The 22,484-nt window shown below is 39.9% G+C and overlaps 1 protein-coding gene and 1 long non-coding RNA gene across 2 annotated transcripts in view; one reads left to right on the top strand and one right to left on the bottom strand.

Moving 5' to 3' along the window:
• Positions 1-10,743: 10,743 nt before the first annotated feature.
• MRPS24 (mitochondrial ribosomal protein S24) lies at positions 10,744-21,492 on the bottom strand. The gene is made up of 4 exons (XM_075207279.1): positions 21,350-21,492; positions 19,366-19,446; positions 18,531-18,642; positions 10,744-15,270 (listed from the first exon to the last, which is right to left on the bottom strand). Exons 1-4 carry the CDS (start codon positions 21,386-21,388, stop codon positions 14,987-14,989), a joined length of 516 nt encoding a protein of 171 aa, XP_075063380.1. The 5' UTR covers positions 21,389-21,492; the 3' UTR covers positions 10,744-14,986.
• LOC142151531 (uncharacterized) overlaps positions 21,480-22,484 on the top strand; it is a 24,765-nt gene continuing 23,760 nt past the window's right edge. Inside the window, exon 1 of the long non-coding RNA XR_012691202.1 lies at positions 21,480-21,656. This is a non-coding gene — a long non-coding RNA (uncharacterized LOC142151531). The remainder of the gene's footprint in view (positions 21,657-22,484) is intronic.

Genomic DNA, 22,484 nt, shown 5'->3' with positions numbered 1-22,484 from the left:
TTCAGAGTAGAACCCATGGTCCCAACTTTGTGCAACCACAACGCACACCAGTGTCACCATGCTGCCTAACCAGTCTTGTGAATAGAAGTCTCCTGCGGTGAATGTGCCACTTCCACCTATGTTCTCATGAATACTCCTACTGGGAATTGCATGGATTTGAGGACCAATTTGAGGGAAAAGGAGCGGTTTAGTGTGAGGAGCTACAAAGCATCTCTCGCTACATGCTTTAGGACATCAGTATTTTAAAAAAAAAATAAAAAAAAAAAATTGGAAAAATTGATATTGCAGTGACACTTTTCACACTTGTTATCAAAATTGGACCTGCAATAGGTGCAGATTGTGTGGTGGGTTCTATTTATCTGTCCTGGGAAAGTTTAAAAACACTGGGTATGCACAAATAACTGCCGTACTGACATGGGTGCATTTCTCTCGGTGAGCCTTAAAATGACCCTCCATTATCCTTTGCATAACACAGTATTACTTTTTATTCTCCAATTGTCTGCTCTACATCAGATCACAACTTAGTAGAATTACTATGCGTCTTGCAGGCTAGGACCACTCTAAGGTGCCTGGTGCAGATAATGGTGTATAATAAATTACTGGATACTACATCACAAATTTTACCAGATATATACATGCACACTGTGTGTGTGAATATATATATATATATATATATATATATATATATATATATATATATATATATATTAATTACATATACATACACACAAATTATTTGGACAATATATTTTATACTGTCACTTTGCTTCTTACAAGGCAGCAGGAGCCTAGTATAGAGCAGCTCACATCTAGAATGTAAGCAAGTTATATAGATCTAATACAGCGTTCATAAGGGGGTATTCAATTGTTGGTTATAACGTGCTAATACAAAAAAAAGAGCGCTCGAAAAATATTACCGTTAATACAGTAATTACTCGCAGAATTTCAGCTTGCAGCTCCCTGAGCCGCGAGCTGAAATTCCGCGAGTAAACTACCGTATTAACTGTTCGTGCGCAATATTACCGTATAAACTAATATTTTTCGAGCGCTCGTTTTTTTTTGTTTTAGCGCGTTAAAACCAACAATTGAATACCCCCCATAGATGTCTATAAATAACTAGTAAGAACATGTTGATTATACATTCACATCTGCAGCTGCCTCCCTAGTAGACTGCTAACAACCGCTAACCACTGTTGGGTCAGAGGACGTGTTGGATGGTTGCCCTTTCTTCTGCATGCCACAAGTAATCGGGCAGAGTGCAAACGACTCCCAAAGTCAGACTAGACATGCCCTGTTAAACTAATTTGTGTGTGGCAGTTTATAGAGCAATGTGCTTGCTAGTGTGAATCAACGGAATATATGCATACACACATTAGTGTGTGTTTTGTTTTTTATTTAAACTTTTGTACCATAATGAATCCTGTATCTCTCTTGGAGTTCCATGACCTGTATAATTTACAACAATGAGCCACAACATTGAAATCACTGACAAGTGAATTGAATAACACTGATTATCTTACAACAGCACCTGTCAAGGGGTGGAATATATTAGGCAGCAAGTGCACAGTAAATTCTTCAAGTTGATGTGTTGAAGCAGGAAAAATGAACAAGCGCAAGGATCTGAGCGACTTTGACAAGGACCAAACTGATAGGTAGATGACTAGATCAGAACATCTCCCAAAGCAGCAGGTCTTGTTGGGCGCTCCCGATATGCAGTAGTTGGTACCAGCCAAAACTGGAAGGACAACCAGAGTTGTGGGCACCCAAAGCTCATTAATACGCAAACATGTAGCAAAGTCTAGCCCATCACAGGAAATCCTGCCTAAATGGTCAGACAGCGGTGCCTGCAGCTCTTGCTGCTCCTCTATACCTCCCCACACCTATGTATCTCCACACTTCAATACATCCTAAATACTGCTGTAAGACTGATCTTCCTCTCTCAGGGCTTTATATCTGCTGCAACACTTTACAAATCCCTACACTGGCTCTGTGTCCTCCAGATTTAAATTAAATTTACTCACCCTTGCCTACAAAGCCGTCAACACCACCCCTTCATACATTTTAAATGTCATAGCAAAGTGCTCTCCCTTCCACCCTCTTAAATCTACCTCTGACCTGCGCCTTGTCTCATCTCTGGTAACCACCTCTCACTCCCGCCTACAAGACCAAGCTGCTATTCACTTATGGAACTCCCTACCAGGCTTTCCCAGTCTTAAAATCATTTGCCGTTCTCTGAAAACCCATATCTGTATTAGAGCAGATGCCTGATGATACTGCACACAATAATCACCCCTCACAACTGTCCCAATCTCCACTCTGAACCACATTTACTCCTCTTCAGCTGTGCCCTCTTCTACTTAAAATGTAAGCTCTCTAAAGAGCAGGGCCATCCAAACTTTTTGTTTTCATGTTTGCATTTATTTTCTCTACCATGAATGTCTTGTTTTCCCTACAGTACATCACAGGGGAGCACTGTGTGGCACCTTACAAATCTACAATAATAATGAGTGAGGGATATTTTCTCAGAGTCAAACTGGCCAACTGGGATATCGGGGAAATCCTCGGTGGGCCATACTGCCTGAGGGCCCCCCTCCTTTCCCTACAGGTCAGAGCCAAGACCATGCACTCAGTGCTGGCATGTGATCACTCTAGGACTCCCACACAGCAGGGGCTCCTATAAACGTCTATGGGTGGAGGAGCAGCATGCTTCGCTCTAAAACAGGACTTTCCTGCTCAAGCAAGGAAATCAGCAGCTGCTGCTATGCTTAGCCAATCAGGGCACAGACACATCCCTACCTACGCTACACTGGCCGAATCACAGAGGAAGCTGGAGCCAGGCACAGCAGGAAGAGGTAAGTGTGGGAGTTTGTGTGTATGAGAGGGAGTATCAGTAAAGCTAAACAGGTGCATTAGAAGTGAATATTCTGGTGGAGGGGGGAGACTGCGTAGTTTGGTCATCTGCATCCCTGAGTTCATTGGACAGTTTTGGGAAATCACAGTCTGTTTAGCACATGGAACCAGGCAGTGGGTCCCACTGCTTGAGGACCTGCTCCTCTTTCCCACTCGTTCACCAGCCTGGCTGCACCGTATATCTATACATTCTCACCCCTTGCACTTTGCTGTGGGGGTAAATGTTCCCAGAAACTTCACCTGCCACACCTTCCTCCCACCCTGCTCCCAGAAACCCCACCTGCCACTCCCATGCTCCCAGAACCCCACCTGCCATACTCCCCCTTCCTGCTGGTAGTCACCCCATGTTGCCATTGGTCCCACCAATACATTGCTCCTCCCTTCTGCCAGACATCTGCTGTTGTACATCACCTGCCACTATTCTCCCCTATCAGACTCGAGACTGGTCTCCCTGCACCACTTTCATAGCTGCAGGGGAGAGAACAGAAGCTAGAAAAAGAAAAAAGGAGATAATAAAAAGTATGTTTATATATTATTATTTGTAGCAGTGCAAATATTTCATGGGTCCCTACCAATGCATTCACCCAACTCGACACTGGGTTTTATATGTGGGTTCTGCCTCCGCAGGAATTTCTCTTTTCTGTTTGTGTACTACAGCTGTCATTTACATCTCATATTTACCAGTCATGCTTGAAAAGGGGAGTAATTCAAGAGTTAACTTTGAGAAGAGGCCTCTGTTACATCTATAGGTGTTCAAAGTGTAATTAGCGCAGGGTTTTTAGACTAAACCCCGAATCTTAGCTCCTCCTTCTTAGCAGCCTTTTGTCACTGAGAAAAGTCACAGGCATCTGGTGTTCCTGTTATATCTCCCCTGAGGGAAGTATTCAAGAGAGAGAGGTTTCTGTGTGGATTTTGCTTCCACATTCTTGCTGGGGTTGTGTCTATTCTTGCAGGAATCACTTTCCTTTCTCCTTGTGTACTGCAGATGTCATTTTTGTCTCATCTTTATCTGTTACATCTGATAAAGAAAGTAATTCTAATCTGGTGGAGAGGTGTCTATTATAAGTGGGCAGCACGATGACTTTGTGATTAGCACTTCTACCTCAAAGCACTGGGGTCATGAGTTTGATTCCCGACCATGGTCTTATATGTGTGGAGTTTGTATGTTCTCCCCGTATTTGCGTGGGTTTCCTCCGGGTGCTCTGGTTTCCTCCCACAATCCAAAAACATACTAGTAGGTTAATTGGCTGATATCAGATTTACACCAGTATGTGTGTGTTAGGGAATTTAGACTGTAAGCTCTATTGGGGCTGGGACTGATGCGAGTGCGTTCTCTGTACAGCCCTGCGGAATTAGAGGCGCTATATACATAAATGATGTGTTCAAAATGTTACTTAAAATTACCTGAGAATTTATCAGACACTTGCAGCGTGCAAGGCCGAAAGTCAAGTTCCCCACACTCCTGCAGGAAGGGGCATGGACCTGGGAAAACCAGCTTGGGATAAATCTTTGGTCCAGTCTATTACTGAGATCACACAGATTGCCCCACATCACCTTGGGGTAGACAAAAACAGCCTCTCCTCTGCTTTCCCTACTGAAACCTCAGCGAGCAAGTCAGTTCAACTGAAGCCTCCCAGCAAGCAGTCCTTTGGTCCACGGACTCCACCCGTAGAGCCGGTTTAGATCAGTGTCGAAGTCGTATAATTGGATGAACGAAAGTATATTGGTTAATATTGTTTTATTGGCCGATTGCACGTGGCATACGGCGATCGCATGGTAAAATACGCACGCACACACTCTTATTACAACATTTAGTTATTTATGAAATTCATATTCATATTGGATCCATTACACAGTAATTTATGAGCAGACAGTATTTGGTTTATTATTAGTTTATATATTATGATTATATGCACACTTTAGTGTTATTTAAGGTTCAGGTCATAATAAATGTGTCATGTCTGATATCATACTAATCCTCTTTACATTTGCGACTGTCCGGTTCACTCTGCGAAGTGATCGCAGAGTGCATACGCTAGTTATTAATGTTAAGGAATTATGGACTATTAGGATTAGTAATCTTGGCGGGAAGATCAGAGCTCATCCCCTGGAGAGATGACCCCTTCCTTTGGATTCCTTAGATTGAACCAGCCTATGACTTGATTACCCTGGACCCATGTGAAGTCTGAACATATAGAAGCAAGACACGTCATCTCTATTGTTCACTCCATAACACTGACTGTATATATAATCATAGCTGCACCCCTACCAGCCTCAGTCTTCACTGATCACAGTATTCAAAGGTGAATCACTGTCCACTGGTGCCCGTGGCTAGCGCAGCATAGCGCAAGCGGTATGTATTTATCTTTTGGTATTGGCTGTACTGTACTGTATCATAATATAATAATGTATTGAATTGTTGACTATTTACATCTGCTAAAATAAATCACTTTGTGCTTCGGAAACACATACAATCGATTGGGCAATGCTTATTTGAAAACGATAAAATTACTTTAATAATTTGGGGGCTCTTGAGTTAGGAGGTTACGTTGCCGGAAGGTATGCAATGCTGACGGAATTCGGTTCCTCAACAAAGGGTGGATATTGACGGACGCGTCTCCTACGGGAAAGAACGCAATGTGTTCACAACCTGTTGTCCATTTTGTGTTGAGAAGCCGAATGTCCGCAGTTGCGTAATCTGAAGGAATGCTAACTAGAATCTAGGGACAAGAAAGAAAAATATTTCTTTTTATTGTCGTTTTGCGTTTTAAAAGGTATTGCATTGCCTAGTGTATGTGTGCTTCCTGTTTAGCGTGTATGAACTTCCGGTATTGTTACCACGTGTTTAAACAATCATGTTCATAGTCTGTTATATAAGCATTTGTTAAAACCTCTGTAAAACTACCATTGATTGGGAAATCTTTTTTCTGTGCAGAAAACAAAAGGTTGTATGTAAATGGTATGCATAAAGATAAGGGAAGAATTTGCATACTGTTGAAGACAGACAAAGAGGTGATTTACTATTGAAAAGACAGGGATATCGGTTGCTGCCTGACCAGGGGGACTGGATGGGCAAGGTTGTGTTTGAAATAAGAACACTATTCTAAGTAGTATGTTGATTTTTATGTAGCATACGGTGTATTTGAATAAGTAGTATGTGGAATTTTATGTAGCATACGGTGTTATAGGTAATATACGGTATTCTAAGCTGTATATGGTGTGGGTTCAGGTAGTATGTGGAATTTTATGTAGCATACGGTGTTATAGGTAATATACGGTATTCTAAGCTGTATATGGTGTGGGTTCAGGTAGTATGTGGAATTTTATGTAGCATACGGTGTTATAGGTAATATACGGTATTCTAAGCTGTATATGGTGTGGGTTTTTATGGTAGTATGTGGTATTTTGAGTAGCATACGGTGTATTGAAGAAGTACGTGATTTGAATAAGTAGTATACAGGGTATACAGTGAAAACAGATTTTGTGGTAGAGTCAAGGGTATCAAGGAGCTGATAGCCCTTTAGTCCACAATGATATTTCTGTGTTAGGAGGTGTGTGGGCGTAGCCTGTGAAACCATCCACGGATAAAAATCTCTAGTAGGTTCTGTTTGAAAGGAGAACAGGTAAAAAAAAAAAAGTCTTTTTGCGTAGCGTTGAGAAATAGGTTGTTTTCACAATGGATGCGAAGCAAACGCTAGAGATAGTTCGTGTTGTGCTGCCTAATGAATGGCCGGTTAGTTCAGTAAGTATTCTCATGTTTAATAAATATGGTGCATACGCAACTGCATATTGCGACAAGTGGGTCAAAATGACCAAGGATTGTGAAAGACCTTTCCCAAACATGGGTAGTTTTGAGTCAGAGGTGTTAAATATTGTTAGAAATAAAGTGCGGTTGATTAAATCAACAAAAATGAGAATTAAACATGAGGATTGTTTAAAATTGTGGCAAATGGAAGGCAACACGTGGCAGAGCAGCGAGTGCACAGCGGAAGTAGGCGTGGCGAAAAACGCGGAGAACTGAGCGCACGTGCGCCCTCACAGCCAAATGCGATTGATGTGATAAGTACAGCCTCAGAGAAAATTTGAAAACAAGGGTGCAAACTTCATTACCGAACTGGAGAGGGACCACTGTAGATGCTCTCAGGGAGTCAGCTATAGAACATGATAAGAATATAAATAAACAGAAAGAGACACTAAGTGATAGGTTAATGATGGTGAGTATCCAAGCACTAGAGGGACGGCACACACAACCACAGCATAATAACACCTGGTTTAAGGAAAAGAAACAACATGAGTTGAGGAAGTGTTTTAGATGCACTAAAACGGGACACCAAGCAAAGGACTGTACAATGACAAGAGCGGAAGCAAAGAGACCTGGCCCATCTAAGGGGGAATCACCGAGAGACACCCACAGAGACGGCGCACACAAGTCTCAGAGACTTCTCAACAGTTTCCTGTGCACCTCATAGCAGCCAATGCCTTGGGGGAGAACCATAGCCAACCCTAGAGGTTAGGTCAGACCTGTAGTCTTACAACCAGGTGGGGTTTAAACTGTGGTAAGTATTAGTGTGCAGGTTTAGAGAGAAAAAAAACCTGATTTAAAAGGTAATCTTTGTTGATTTTGCTTGTTTGTTTTATGTTGTCACATGCTTGCTTTCCTAATCGCTGGCCGAGGGAAAAGAATGGAAAGGTTTGTTTTGTTTGCTCTTTTAAGATAACTATCTTGTTTTTCTCCTCACAGATAAGAGTACACGAAAGAAATATAGACTTAGTGTTTACAGGGGTGGGATAGAGAAATAGAAAAATCACTCTTGAAAGACTAATCAGATGAGTCATCAAGAGTTAATTTTTACATTTCTCTGTCATAAGTCAGAAAGTCAGTTGAAAAGGTATGTAGTTAATGTGATACCGAGTTCTTAATGAACAAATGACGGACGACAGCTGGATTGCACGGTTGACGTAAGACCCCCTAGTCAAGTAGGGGGAGGGATCATAGTTTAGCAAATAGCTAAGGGGATTAGTGGAATGAATACAGCCATTTTCCCATAGAGTCCAATCCAGCTGTCATTTGTGTTGTAAAATCTCCCTTTCTGCATGTATGTTTGTATTCAAATCTTTGTATTCCTATTATTCATTGCTTCTTATTTCTCATTCTTTACATCTATGCTAGAACCTCTCTTTCTTTTTCTCTCTCTCTGCTCTGGTAGAGATAAAAACAGACACAGTCTCATCAATGGGGCTAAGACATATTTTTTATTTTTTTTACATAACACAAGTTCAGGGATACACACACTAGATTGACATGAGTTACAGAAACAGTCAGGGGTTTTGTTTTCATGCGTATAGAAACTGCTGATTTTAAGCAGAAAGTTTTTTTGTGTGAGGAAATACAAGTCATGTTTTTATAGATGCATATCTGTTTTGTTTTTTTGTGTTTTGTGCCTCCTGTACAAAAATGTGCCTTTATATGTATGCACAAAGGGTGTATAGGAGGAGATTGCTGGAGGTTAAGTATACAGATATGCATCTCTGTGTAGAACATTGGAGTAGGATTTTTACCACAAGATACGACATAATGTAAAACCCTAGAAAATTTAGAATTTACGTGTTTTATATTTTTCACTGTTAGACAGACATGTACTGGGTACTGTTATATTTGAAGAAAGTGTTATAGAAATAAGACCCCTTTGTCTTTCTCACTTAGTCAAGTAGCTGAATGTGAGGTACTGAGAAGGGCATGTGAGTTGGCAGAGGGAAAATCGATTGATATACATTGGCCTTCAGCATTTTTCTAGTCTAGGGGGCAATGTTGAGTTGACTGAAAAATCTTTTTATAATAATACCAGCACATGAGTAGGACACTACATAGAGGACTTTATACAGTGACACAGTTACCAACTGAAGTAGCTGCTAGTAAAGTCCACACTTACACACACAACCATACATGGCTGTCACACCAGGGCGAACATAGCTGTCAAATAGACAGCAGGGTTTTATGTGACAGCTAACAAATCTATGTTTTGTTTTGTTTTTCGTTGTATTGTTTTTGTTTTAAAATGTGAACACACACACACAAACATGCACACATACACATATTAGTTAATATATGAAGATTTGGGTTACCTGAAGAACTTCTGCAGATAAAACAAATCCACGTCATCCAATTACCACCATGCAGGATCCTCAGGTAGACACTGGTGTACCGATAAAATATGTCTAGGTAAAGATGTATTGAAATGTGTCTAATAATGTATTACTATGTCATACTCAAAGCTTTTGTTACTCAAGGTGATAGCCCTAGAGTTATAATAGGTGATAGGGGTATTCATGTTATTGATAATAAACGTATAACGTATGAGTAGTGGTAACAAATTATATGCTTTAGATTAGCCACAAACCAGTGTGAACATAAAGTAAAGGTAGTTGGTAGAACGAATTGAATAGAATAAGAGTTGGAACTTGATTGGAGTGACTGATAGCTTCGGCCACTAGTCCTTCCCCGCTACCAAAAGGTCACTCCTGGGCAGCCTCTTACCCTGTCAGTTTTTGAAATGTTCTTGACCCCTCGTGAGATGAGATTGTAACTGGGAGGCTAGGTTAGACCTTGAGAGAAGGTAAATAGTGAGACAGCAACCGAGAACGTCCAAAAAACTGTTTCCTGAAAAGTCACACTAACTGTCAGGATGTTGGATCGGGAGAGTAAGTTGTGGAACAGAAATTTCTTAGGCTCAGGTTATTTGACAGACAGGTACCAGGTGTAGGCTACCAACATCACGGCTTCAAGGGTAGCAGAGACACACTGGTGCCCATTCCACCCACTGCAGAGGAGCCAACACTCAGAGAAGGGTCCAAGGGCACTCATGAGTCTGTTCTGGAAGGCCTCGAATGCAGTTAGTAGCACCTGAGCCAAAGGCTAAGACTGTTGTCCAGCATGAAGTTGAAGTTTTTCCTGTTTTGTGTTCTTTCATTTCATTCTCTTCTCAGGACGGTCAATTCTTTTAATTATTGGCAGGTAACAGAGACTGGTTCAGGTAATGATAATGAGGTATTGGGGATGAAGGAGAAGTTAGTAGCATAATCGGTCCAGCCAATTACCCTATTCAATTCAGGGGTAAAGGAAAATTTGGAAGCTTGGAGAAAGTGCGAGGGGCTATTGTCTGAGTAGCATTATGTCCGTAAGTACGGTGACCCCATAGTTAAAAAGAGGTACACCCAGCGATGCCAGTCCAGTAATATTCGGACTTGAGCAGGCATCCTTGAGAATGATTATCATTCTTGGGATGGTAAGGTTTTAGACCAAACAAAGTGCTGGGCGTGCTCTCACGTGCCTCAATGATTATATCAAGTAGGATTAGTTCTCTTTCCACTAAATATTCTTGAGGTACCCGAAGTATGGGTGGGAGGTCACTAAGGGAAAAGTACAACACCTAGGTCCCTTAGTCTGGAGTCTCCCAATATTAAACCTGAGTATTGGGAGACTGGGAAGATCGAACAGACAATAGCCCGCCCACAAATGTTGATGAAAAGAACTGATGACATTATTAGAAGTGTGTATATTAACGCAAGCTGAAGGAGGTTGTAGATGACATTATTGATAGACATAGGATGATGCTATTGATGAACATGAAGTGTTTAAATGTATTCTGAGCTTAAAGACATGCGTTGGACAGAAGAACCTGTTAAACTTGAAGAACTGTAGTAGAGTATTCTGTATAGCTGATACATGTTCTATTGTACTTTGTACCTTTCCAAATAATGTATTAACCTTTTGTATGCCCTTCAAGGGTGCAATAAAACACTTATCTCCAAGCTCCAGAAGTGTACGGTCTATAGTAAAAGAAGAAATCGTTTGAGGATTAAGATTCTCTCTTATGATAACTTGTTTAGAGCTACAAACAGCGTGGTCATACACCAAGGGGGATTTGTATTACATAACAATGAAACGTGGTACTGAGATCCTGCATATAACATCTTTAAGGTGATAGTTTATTGTACTATCAAAGGGTGGAACTGTCGAAGTCGTATAATTGGATGAACGAAAGTATATTGGTTAATATTGTTTTATTGGCCGATTGCACGTGGCATACGGCGATCGCACGCACACACTCTTATTACAACATTTAGTTATTTATGAAATTCATATTCATTTTGGATCCATTACACAGTAATTTATGAGCAGACAGTATTTAGTTTATATATTATGATTATATGCACACTTTAGTGTTATTTAAGGTTCAGGTCATAATAAATGTGTCATGTCTGATATCATACTAATCCTCTTTACATTTGCGACTGTCCGGTTCACTCTGCGAAGTGATCGCAGAGTGCATACGCTAGTTATTAATGTTAAGGAATTATGGACTATTAGGATTAGTAATCTTGGCGGGAAGATCAGAGCTCATCCCCTGGAGAGATGACCCCTTCCTTTGGATTCCTTAGATTGAACCAGCCTATGACTTGATTACCCTGGACCCATGTGAAGTCTGAACCTATAGAAGCAAGACACGTCATCTCTATTGTTCACTCCATAACACTGACTGTATATATAATCATAGCTGCACCCCCACCAGCCTCAGTCTTCACTGATCACAGTATTCAAAGGTGAATCACTGTTCACTGGTGCCCGTGGTTAGCGCAGCGTAGCGCAAGCAGAATGTATTTATCTTTTGGTATTGGCTGTACTGTATCATAATATAATAATGTATTGAATTGTTGACTATTTACATCTGCTAAAATAAATCACTTTGTGCTTCGGAAACACATACAATCGATTGGGCAATGCTTATTTGAAAACGATAGAATTACTTTAATATCAGTAACCTAGCAATGCAAACCCAGTGCCACAAGGTAGAATACTCTCTTTAGAGAGGATTCTACATTCTGCTAGCGCCAGCCCCCTTCCCCCCTACAAGTTCTACTCTCAGGAGGAGGGTGAGGGGGTCATGGACTCAGACAATGAAGATTCCTTTTATTTGGAGAAGGATTCCACTAAGTGGTAGGTTGTGGATGATGGAGTACGAGCTGTGTGGCAAACAGTAAACATTCAAGACAGCGCAGAGTAGGCAATGCCGGACAATGTGCTGTTTAAGTTGGAAGAACAATTTCATTCTTTTCTTTTCCTTAGAGGACTTATTAATGAAGCGTTGGAAAAACCTAAACGCTGGTTTCAGCTATCATGCATATTGTAGACTCTTTATCCTTTCCCTAGTGTGAACACAGATAAATAGGATTCAAGGTGGATGCCCTCATAACGAGATTATTCAAGACTGCTACTATTCCTTATGCTGCGGCACTCAGAGATGGCAGGTATAGGAAATTGGACACCATCCTTAAATCAATATATATATTTTTCTGTGGCTGGTTGGTCTCTCATATGGAGTCTAATATGTGTCTAAGTTAACAAGGAAGTGGAAAATGACTAGGAGCAGCTTTTGGAGACTTTGCAGTCAAAATGACCCAGGTCTGAATGACTAATCTTAGTTGAACATCATGGCGGGCAATCTACCCAGGTGCGCCTGTGGTAGAAGCCTGTCTGCTTCTCTACAGGCATTAATGGTTCAGTTACAATTCAGATTCCTGGGTGAGAGACATCATCAATCAAGGATATACCATAGCTCTTCTCTGATCTTCACCCTGACATTTGTTCACCACAAGTCATCCTGGAGAACTAGTAAGACACAGGGCTGTACAGGGAGCTATTCAGACATTAATTACAACAGGGATAGTCATCCCAGTACCAGCAAACCAGAAGGGAATGGGGGTTCTACTGGAATCTCTTCTTGATCCAGAAGCCAGGTGGATCCTTTTGTCACAATTTGAACCTCAAGACTGAACACCCAGGTTCAAGATAGAATGTCTGAGATCTGCAATAGCCAGCATGGAACGGGAAGAGTTCATAGAATCCATGGATGCTTTTTGTTTCTTTTGTTCAGATCTGGGAAGAGCATTAGTGCCGTCTCAGATTCGCAGTTCAGTCTCACTATTTCTAATTTCAGGCTCACTGCTTTACAAATAAAATTATAATGATTAAAGATAACTAAGAATGGTGCTAAACACTCCAGACACAGGACATCTTCGGTTGCGGGGAACGCCCTTAAACATTCCGTCAGATGTTACTACAGTAGTGGTAACATCTACCATCAGAGAGGAAGTACGAGCTCCCTTGCAATGGCAAAACAAAAACAAGTTAATGTGTTAGGTGGAACTAAATGTTCCAGCATCTTCAGCTGTGTTCTTTCCAAGAGTGGAGAAGCAGAAGGCCAATTTTCTGTTGGATAGTCCAGATCTCATATCTCTCAAGTCTTCTTTCAGAAGAGGGTGGCACTTTTCCAGAAGGGCGGACTCTCTTGCAGCAAGTTATGCAAGTACAACTTCCTTACATCCCTCCAATAGCTCCTTGGCATTTAAAACTTGGGGGTAAATTAACTAAGCTGCAGGTTTGAAAAAGTGGAGATGTTGCCTATAGTGACCAATCAGATTCTAGCTGCCATCTTGTAGAATGTACTAAATAGATGATAACTAGAAGCTGACTGGTTGCTATAGGCAATATCTCCACTTTTTCAAACCTGCAGCTTGATAAATTTACCCCTTAGTCTTGATGGCATTACAGATCACAATATAACATTTTTAAAGAGAATAGAGCTCTCCTTAGGACAAAGCCATCTTTTCAGTCTTGCGTACTATCTAGATTTCATTTAAATCAGGACATTATCATCCATTACTGCAAAATCAATCTTCAGAGTAAGAGAGATCACTTCAATGTTTGGATGTAGTTAGAACCCTACTATGTCAATAGGGCTCCTGAGTTTAAGAAAACTTATGATTTTTGGTTCCCATATTATGTCCAGAGGTTGGATTGAGTTAAAGCAAACACTCCCTAGATGAATTACTTTAGTGATCTGACAGGCCTTCATTGGGGCAGGGAAATCTGTTCTTCACAGTTTAAAGCCACAACCCACCAGATCTGTGTGTGCTTTCTGGGTGCCTCAGCTGAGCAGCTGGGTCAAGCAGCCACCTGGTCCTCGGTCATACGTTCACTTCATTTTTTTTAAAGTGTTTGCATCAAAAGATGCTAGTTTTGGAGGGAAGTAGCTGTGCACCGTAACACTTGTATGTACCCACCCATAAGGGCAGCTTTGTGAAGTCCCCATCATCGGTGTCCATCACAGGAAATGAGAAAAACAAATTTTTGTATGTACATTTAATGCTTTTCTCTGAATCCACTGGGGGGACACTGCGCACCCCCTCCCTTTATGCTCTTGTTCTCCTGTAAAAAGTTTGTTTTTGGGCAATGTTGTTTTTCTCTGTAAAAAAGGTATTCTCCTTTTTGCATTAGCCATTGAGGGTAAAGGTTCACACCTCCACCCACTCTCCTCGCAAAGGCAGCACAACATACATTAATTCTCTAGGGAAGCGTGGACTCCATCTCTCTATTCTTTCTTTCTCTCTGTCTTTGTTCCTTTCCTCTATTCTCTCCTGTGGAGCTTGGTTAGAAAAATAATTGAGTTCCCTGCAGGGCTGGGATATAGAAGAGGAGGAGTTTCAGGCTTAGTGATGAAAATTTTAACGCAAGTACAAAAATCCATTTTTTTCTTACATGTATATCCAATCATGCATTGCACAGCACAATACAGCAATCTACCTAAAAAACTAGCACATAATTGCTCAAAACAAAAGTATAACACAGCCAACATGACTAGCTTATATCAGCATGTGCTCGCACACTGCATACCATATGTTTTTAAGGCCAGCATAAGAGGCAGATAAAACACCAAATACAAGCACCCTATTTTCTTGCTTTCAAAGTATCAATGTCATTCATTTAAAGCCATAAGAATAATTGTGAATTGAATTGAAGTGGCTTATATTTCAGCTTTAACTTATTTTATTATTCATTTAGAAAGAAAAAATTCATTTACTAGTCACTCATCGCATAAGCACTCAAAGTCAGTATAACAAAACTTATATAAAAAAAGTAGCAGTTCAGACACAGGGTGTGGGGCTGTGATTAAACTGAAAAGTTCATTTATAGCTGCTGGTAACAAAGGGAACTGGACAGTCCTCCTAAATGAAGGAATTAAAGGTACTTGTAAATGACTTTCTCCTCCACAGTCTGGATTTCCAACTTCACCGGGCATTTGTACAAATAGGAGAGCAGTGCTTCAGTGTAGCCGATTAGGAAGTACAGCTTCTGTGCATTGAAGTAGCGGTTAAGGACAGCACAAATCACTATTAAGTTGGCACGGCGCTTGATCACCACCTCATTGGCCAGGCAGCCATGGAATGTGCCATACATAAATTTACGTATGTAGACATCCTCTATGGTGCGCTCTGCAGCGCCACCCTCACCATCCAGGTTACCTGAAAGAGTGCAGGCAAGTTGTATGTAAGGCATCAAGTCACAAAACCACAGATCACAGACAAGTGATACGAATATATCCGTATAAACCATTTTATTGTTCATAAGAAAAACTTGTGTAATGTAAGGAATAACATACCCCCTAGTGTAATGTAAGGAATAACATACCCCCTAGTGTAATGTAAGGAATAACATACCCCCTAGTGTAATGTAAGGAATAACATACCCCCTAGTGTAATGTAAGGAATAACATACCCCCTAGTGTAATGTATGGAATAACATACCCCCTAGTGTAATGTATGGAATAACATACCCCCTAGTGTAATGTAAGGAATAACATACCCCCTAGTGTAATGTAAGGAATAACATACCCCCTAGTGTAATGTAAGGAATAACATACCCCCTAGTGTAATGTAAGGAATAACATACCCCCTAGTGTAATGTATGGAATAACATACCCCCTAGTGTAATGTATGGAATAACATACCCCCTAGTGTAATGTAAGGAATAACATACCCCCTAGTGTAATGTAAGGAATAACATACCCCCTAGTGTAATGTAAGGAATAACATACCCCCTAGTGTAAAATACAATTATTAGACATCACCTTGAATTTCCAAGAACTATACAAAAGCATTTGGACTGCCACCACTTCTAATATCCTTATACGTTAAATTAGGGGGTACATTAGCACATATAAACTACACAAGACTTCTTGGCCATTGTCATCACGATGCATTTTTTAAGGACATGCCAAATGTAATATAATTAATTGGATTTTGCAATTGATTTTAATAGAACATTGTTATTTATTATGTTTCTAGGATCCTCTTTTTGAGCATTATGTGTAGTGAAATCTGCAGGTCTCACTGTTCATGAAGATGTTTAGATATCGACCAAATGCTACATACTAAACCGAGACAAGCATTAGAACACACAATAACACCTATGTACACATTCTAAGGAACACCTTGCCGTGCTGAATTATAAACTAGAATTACATTTAAAATAAAATAGAATATGTTTTGCCCAGTTGAAAGCATGTTAATAAGAATAATTTAAAAGAAAATTGAGGAAAGACAAATTACTTGCTATCATTGCATTTAAGTGAAAATTTGCACTAAGTTGAAGCAATCAATCAATAATTACTTTTTATCTGACTAGAGCGAGTTTGACAATAAAATATAATGTGTCTCATTGGCTGCTGTGGTTTACTGAAAATCTGCAATATCATTTCATAGCCCTCATTGCTGCTTATACACCCCCGTTTCTCCCATGGTAGGACAGGTATTATTTACAAATATCTTGGGCTTTCCAAATAGATTTAAAGATAGTTTGTAAGATGATTTATATTGTAAGCAATAGACATTTTGTAGATGTGTATTTGCTAAAGAAAAAGCTTGGTTATTCCAAGTACAGATACAAGACAACACTGTTCTATTTATGTGTATAGATGATCTATCTTACTGCTGCAGAACCATCAGCATGAAAAATGAGATACAATACTTGGATAAAACCTCTTGCTTCTCACTACAGATGTCACCTCTGGGAATTCCCACACCATGTATTTTCTAGGACACAGTTCCTGTACAGTGTAGGTGAAAACAGGGGGGTGGGATGTGCAGGACAGTGCATCCCAGGAAATGCTGGGGCCTCCAAGAGGGGGACCCCTAAGGTTGTTGGAAAGGGCTGATTTTTTTGGGGAAACTGAAGTTCACTTTTAGACTATGTACTCCCAGGCACTTCTATGGGAGAACTAAGCTTAAACACTTGTCAAAATATATATATTTGAGAGCGAGAGAGAGACTGTGATATATATTTAGTAGTGGCGGTATGGAAAATGTAAAAGGAATGTAAGTGAATTGAATTTGATAGTTTCACAGTGAAGGCAGAAGGATATATATTGCCATGCCATACCGTCGCGTCTCCTTCTGCCTTCACTGTAAAACTATCAAATTCAATTCACTTACATTCCTATTACATTTTCCATACTGCCACTACTAGATATATATTACAGTCTCTCACTGTTAGCCTGTAATGTGTGGTTAAGTAAATAGCAATGTAATTAGCAGGACAGAATAATTACAATCTATATAAATGGTTACAGCATAATGTAATGTTGGCTATTCACTCCATTGTGCTTTAGACAGAACACTTGCCTAGCTACTTGTAGTACAGAGGGGCCACTACCCCTAGCTAGATCTCCTGTGGTTTAGGTAAATAAAGATAGCTTTTGTTAAACAATAGTCTGGTCGGCCTGATGATGTAATTATTGATGTATTGTTTCTACAGATCTAGAATATACATAGACTTAAACATGAATATCTCTCCTACAGTGCAATAGATAACATAACACAATCTCATATATTACCAATCTTAAGACTGATAGTCATACACAGTATGGGGGTGAGCAGAGACATGGGGAATGAGAACAGACATACTGAATGCAGACAGTCATAATGTGTGCTAGGGCAGACACTCTAGGGAGACATGGTGATAAAAAGTACAAATTCAATGGTGTAGTCACATATCTATAAATGTTCAAAAGAAATTAACAGACCAGCAAAATCGTAAAAAAAAGAAAAAAAACTTAATAGAAAAATATAAAACAAGAAATAAAAAAAGGTAATATGGGAAATGTTTTATAATGTATTACATTTTTTCTTCCTTTTCTTGTATTTTTCTTTAATTATTCTGCTGGTCATTTCTTTTTAACAATTATAGATATATTAGTCATATGGACTATGCACAGCATCTTGATGTTATTTCTTGTAGTTAATAGCCGAGTATGTAATAAATAAATAAATAAATATATATATATATATATACATACACACGGTATAAGTCTGCAGGCGATAAGGAGTATGGGATCTCTGCTTCCTGACTCTCAGCACTGTAAGCCTTTTTTTCTGCTGGGTGGAAGGAGCCATGGAGGGTCTTGGCAGTAGAGTTACAAGTTTTAAGAAGCACTGCCGGGACTGACCATCTATGGCTAATCCATTACCCATACATCACAGTAAGCTGTAGTTAAGGCAAGGATTATTTTTGTTGGTGACTGGGATATCCATCAGGAGGACATTTATTCAACTAAGGGAAACCTTAGTGGAAATCTTGCATCACTCGGCCATTATTATGTCTTGATGTTATGTCATGTGCAGTGAGTATGTTTGTGTACATATATATTATACATATACACACACATAACCAGCAGTATTTTGGTTTCCACATAGGGGTATATTTGGAGAAGTTATAAACCTCTCACTTGTATGTTGAGACAACCAGCCTTTCCTGTGGGCAATGTAGTGCGGTGGATGCGCTTGCTCGTAGGTCACAGGCTTGTCTCCTTTTCCAACACGCACACGTGCTGCGCGGTTCTAGAACAAGAAGACAGACGATTTAGATACCACACATTATATACACACAAAATTTGCATCCATATTTTGACATCCTCATCCAATAAGTAGAGACCGATTTCTAGTAACCAACACATCATTCCTGTGACAGGCATAACTATGAATGCTTTATAAACCAGGTGAGGGCTCTTTAATGGACAGAGCAAAAGTGGAAATGAATACATGCACACTTACTAAATAAATAAATTTATATGCAAGTATGAACTACATGGTTTCCCGAGACAACCATTCAGCAGTTGTATACTAAGCACTGTTATATTTCTGCGACAGCCCGTTTCAACTACTACTAAATTTTTTTTTTTTATGCCAGACTTTCTAAAAAAATAAGCAATTAGGGGACGGTATATCAGTTATATTCTCCAAGAGATAACATTATGGCAGCCCCCAAGTTTGCAAGCATGGAGATAATATAAGGGATGTAAGTCAGCCTAAAAACCCATTTGTCATGCTCACATGTATGAATAGAAGCATAGAGTTTTAAATATATATTTTTCCAGATTTTGTGGTTAGTTTCACTACAACATGAAAGGGTGTTTGTTTAGAAAATGTGTAATTATTTTCTGTATTCACATGTAACACTAAGGTAACATTTCCTTTGTTGAAATAATTACTCTGCATGTAAGGCATTGGAAGCTACACCAAAGAGGGAAGCACAATGATGACACACATCCTATTGCCACTTACCTTTAGGCAAACAGAGGTCGTCTGAATACAACGTATTTGAGAATGTCCGGGCAAAGTACCTGCTAGCCCCCTAAGCAAAACCTAAGAAAGAAAAAACTGTTTTTGTCCAGATTCAGGATTCCTATGGAACATTTTTCATAAAAGCACATAGATATCTTAACAATATTGTTAAGACTAGATAGTTTTAGCTACAGGTGACAATTCTCCATCACTGTTGCACAAATGGTTACGTCACCTGATAACAAATCAGCTACCATGAAAAATCACAAGTTTATAACAAATACAAAAGGACAAGAATGAAAAGTTTTCATAATGCTATCATCTCTTGACTTTAGCATGCAAGGAATGTTCTAGAGTAGTAGTAAGTAGAGGACACTTGCATCAATACATAAGGCTGACCATATATGGACTGCTTGTGACATTTGGCCACACATGTGGGTCACCAAATCAGACAGACCACACTGTTTGATGCTTGGATTAAAGGGCTGGATCACATTGGGGCCTGTGAGTGCAGCGGACAGACAATCATGTACAGGTCGATAGTGGTCATCTGCTGTTCACATTTTCAGGCATACCCAAAGATAATCCAGTCTACTTCTATTAGATAATTCACAGGCACCGTGATATAGGGCCAATTTTCTGATTTTGCCATATGTGGCTAGCATGTTTTAAAGGACTCCTAATTCAAAATAAAACGAAACAAACTTTTATATAAAAGTGCTAATAACACCCACAAATCTAGATGTAAATGTTCCAATACCTTGACAGAGCTTGGGAAAGTCAGCATTGACTTTACATCTGCTATGCAGCTGAAGGCAAGCTACTATTTGCTTTTGTTAATTATTTCAGACTTGGGGGTATATTTACAAAACTGGGAGTTTGAAAAAGTGGAGATGTTACCTATAGCAACCAATCAGATTCTAGCCATAATTTATTTAGTACATTCTACAAAATGACAGCTAGAATCTGATTGGTTGCTATAGGCAACATTCCCACTTTTTCAAACTCCCAGTTTAGTAAATATACCGCTTGAAGTGGTCTTTTAACAGACTTACAGACTGAAAGCAGTTTGTGCACAGGAGAAAAATCTTCCTTTGTGGTCAAAAAAGTCTTAGAATAATTTATAACTTTAAAGGGAGGAATTCAATTGGCCGCATAACTTTAGAGAGATTACTATGGTAATAGTGCACATTATTAATGTTAGTACTGCAATTTTTAAACACTGATTTTTGCTCAGGGAGCCACAAGCAGAAATCCAGGTTAAAATTACCGTATGAACAGTAACAATGCGCAAGCCGCACTACTTTTGAGAGCAACACGGCCAATTGAATCCCTCATCCCCCCCCTCCAAGATTCAGGATTAGCAGTTATTGAACCTATCTATTTACATTTAGTGATAAATTATTCCAAACACACTGGACAGTGTGGAAGACTGGTTTGTATTACCACAGTGTCCATACTGTCAAAAGAATGTAGGACTCTTAACTTCAAGATATACTGAGAAGAGTACTGCAACACAAAGTGGTGATGTACAGTAGGATGTACTGTTATTTCACTGAAACATTAACATACATTTGAAAATCTGTAGAATAAAACTCTTATTTCATGGAAGCAGTATTTAGGAAGGCCACCTGTATACTAGTTACAGACATTTAAGTTAGAAGCCCCCAAAACAGCACAAATTCTCCGCTCGGACTGACTGCAAAGTGACGGTTAGATTTATTGGCTAGACAAGGTAACCAGCCTACACATACATGCAAGTGGGTATACTGGGGCACTGACAGACACAGCATGCCGTATGATCATTACTTGACAAATGACAGGCACTATCTGGTGATAAGTTGTCATATTACATACAGACGGGAATTTTTTTTTTTTAACTTATTTCACCTGTCACTACTAGGTGACAATCTTATCTCCCTAATTACTTTATTAGTGAAATGCAAAATTCACTGCTGCACTGTGACCCCAGCGTCCTCGTTACCTGCAGCCGGGAAACAACACTGCACATGGGCGCCGCCATCTTTGGAACGAACCCTTCGTACAGACATGACCTTACTTTGCAGTGCAAACAGCGACCTCTAGAGGACACGTACAGCTGACGCGATGTTTATTCTTCCTGGATGTCACAGTGAGACAGGGGAGGCCGAGTAGCCGTTATCCTGACCTGTACATGAACGTTCCACTCCAGGTCATGTGACACTACCCTTACACTAGGCTGAGGCTGGCCTCAGGGACAGTGTGACGTCGTCTTATTTGTTTCTGAGTCATTGTTTGAGGTTCTTTATGTGGTAAATATTTTAGTCCATTGTGTTTAAAGTGACTATCAGGGGCTAGGCGGCACATGTGACCCCCCTGGTTCTGTCCCTCACTGGCTCTATAGAAGTAGAATTAGATATCATTGTTATTAGTGGGGCACAAATATAACAAGAGGTAGAAATCCAAACAATTTTATTTTTGTACCCAAAGAGGACGATTACTGAGTGTCCCTGTCATTGTTGCCTTTATAAAATATATAAACGGGTATTTATCAAGTACTGACTGTCAAAGTGTGTGCAGTATACACGGACAGATATACATAGCTCCCTATAAGGCCGGGTACACACTATACAAAATTTCTCCCCAAAAGCAGATGACCACTATCAACCTGTACATGATTGTCTGTCCGCTGCACTCACAGGCCCCAATGTGATCCAGCCCTTTAATCCAAGCATCAAACAGTGTGGTCTGTCTGATTTGATGACCCACATGTGTGGCCAAATGTCACGAGCAGTCCATGTACGGTCAGCCTTATGTATTGATGCAAGTGTCCTCTACTTAAGCTGGGTACACACTACAGAAAATTTCTCCCGATGCGATATCCTTAACGATTTTACCAATAACTGAAAAAAAAGTCCTGATCAGTATGCCGAATAATGTGTACACAGTAAACACATTTTACACAATTTACCTTCAGATCTGTGCTCTTCATCTGTCATAACCATCAGCTGGAGAGATTGTGACTCTACACACTCCATAGAGATCTGCCTATATTGCTGGTCGTGAGTGCATACTCACTGGAGAACATCGTTCCATCGTTAAACATTCCATCATTGAACAAGATTTTTAGTTAAGTTTAA

The sequence above is a fragment of the Mixophyes fleayi genome, chromosome 4, assembly GCF_038048845.1.
Source record: "Mixophyes fleayi isolate aMixFle1 chromosome 4, aMixFle1.hap1, whole genome shotgun sequence".
In the NCBI taxonomy this organism is placed as follows: Eukaryota; Metazoa; Chordata; class Amphibia; order Anura; family Limnodynastidae; genus Mixophyes; species Mixophyes fleayi.
The sequence above is the reverse complement of the archived record's forward strand: the minus strand, read 5'-3'. Positions and strand labels throughout refer to the sequence as shown.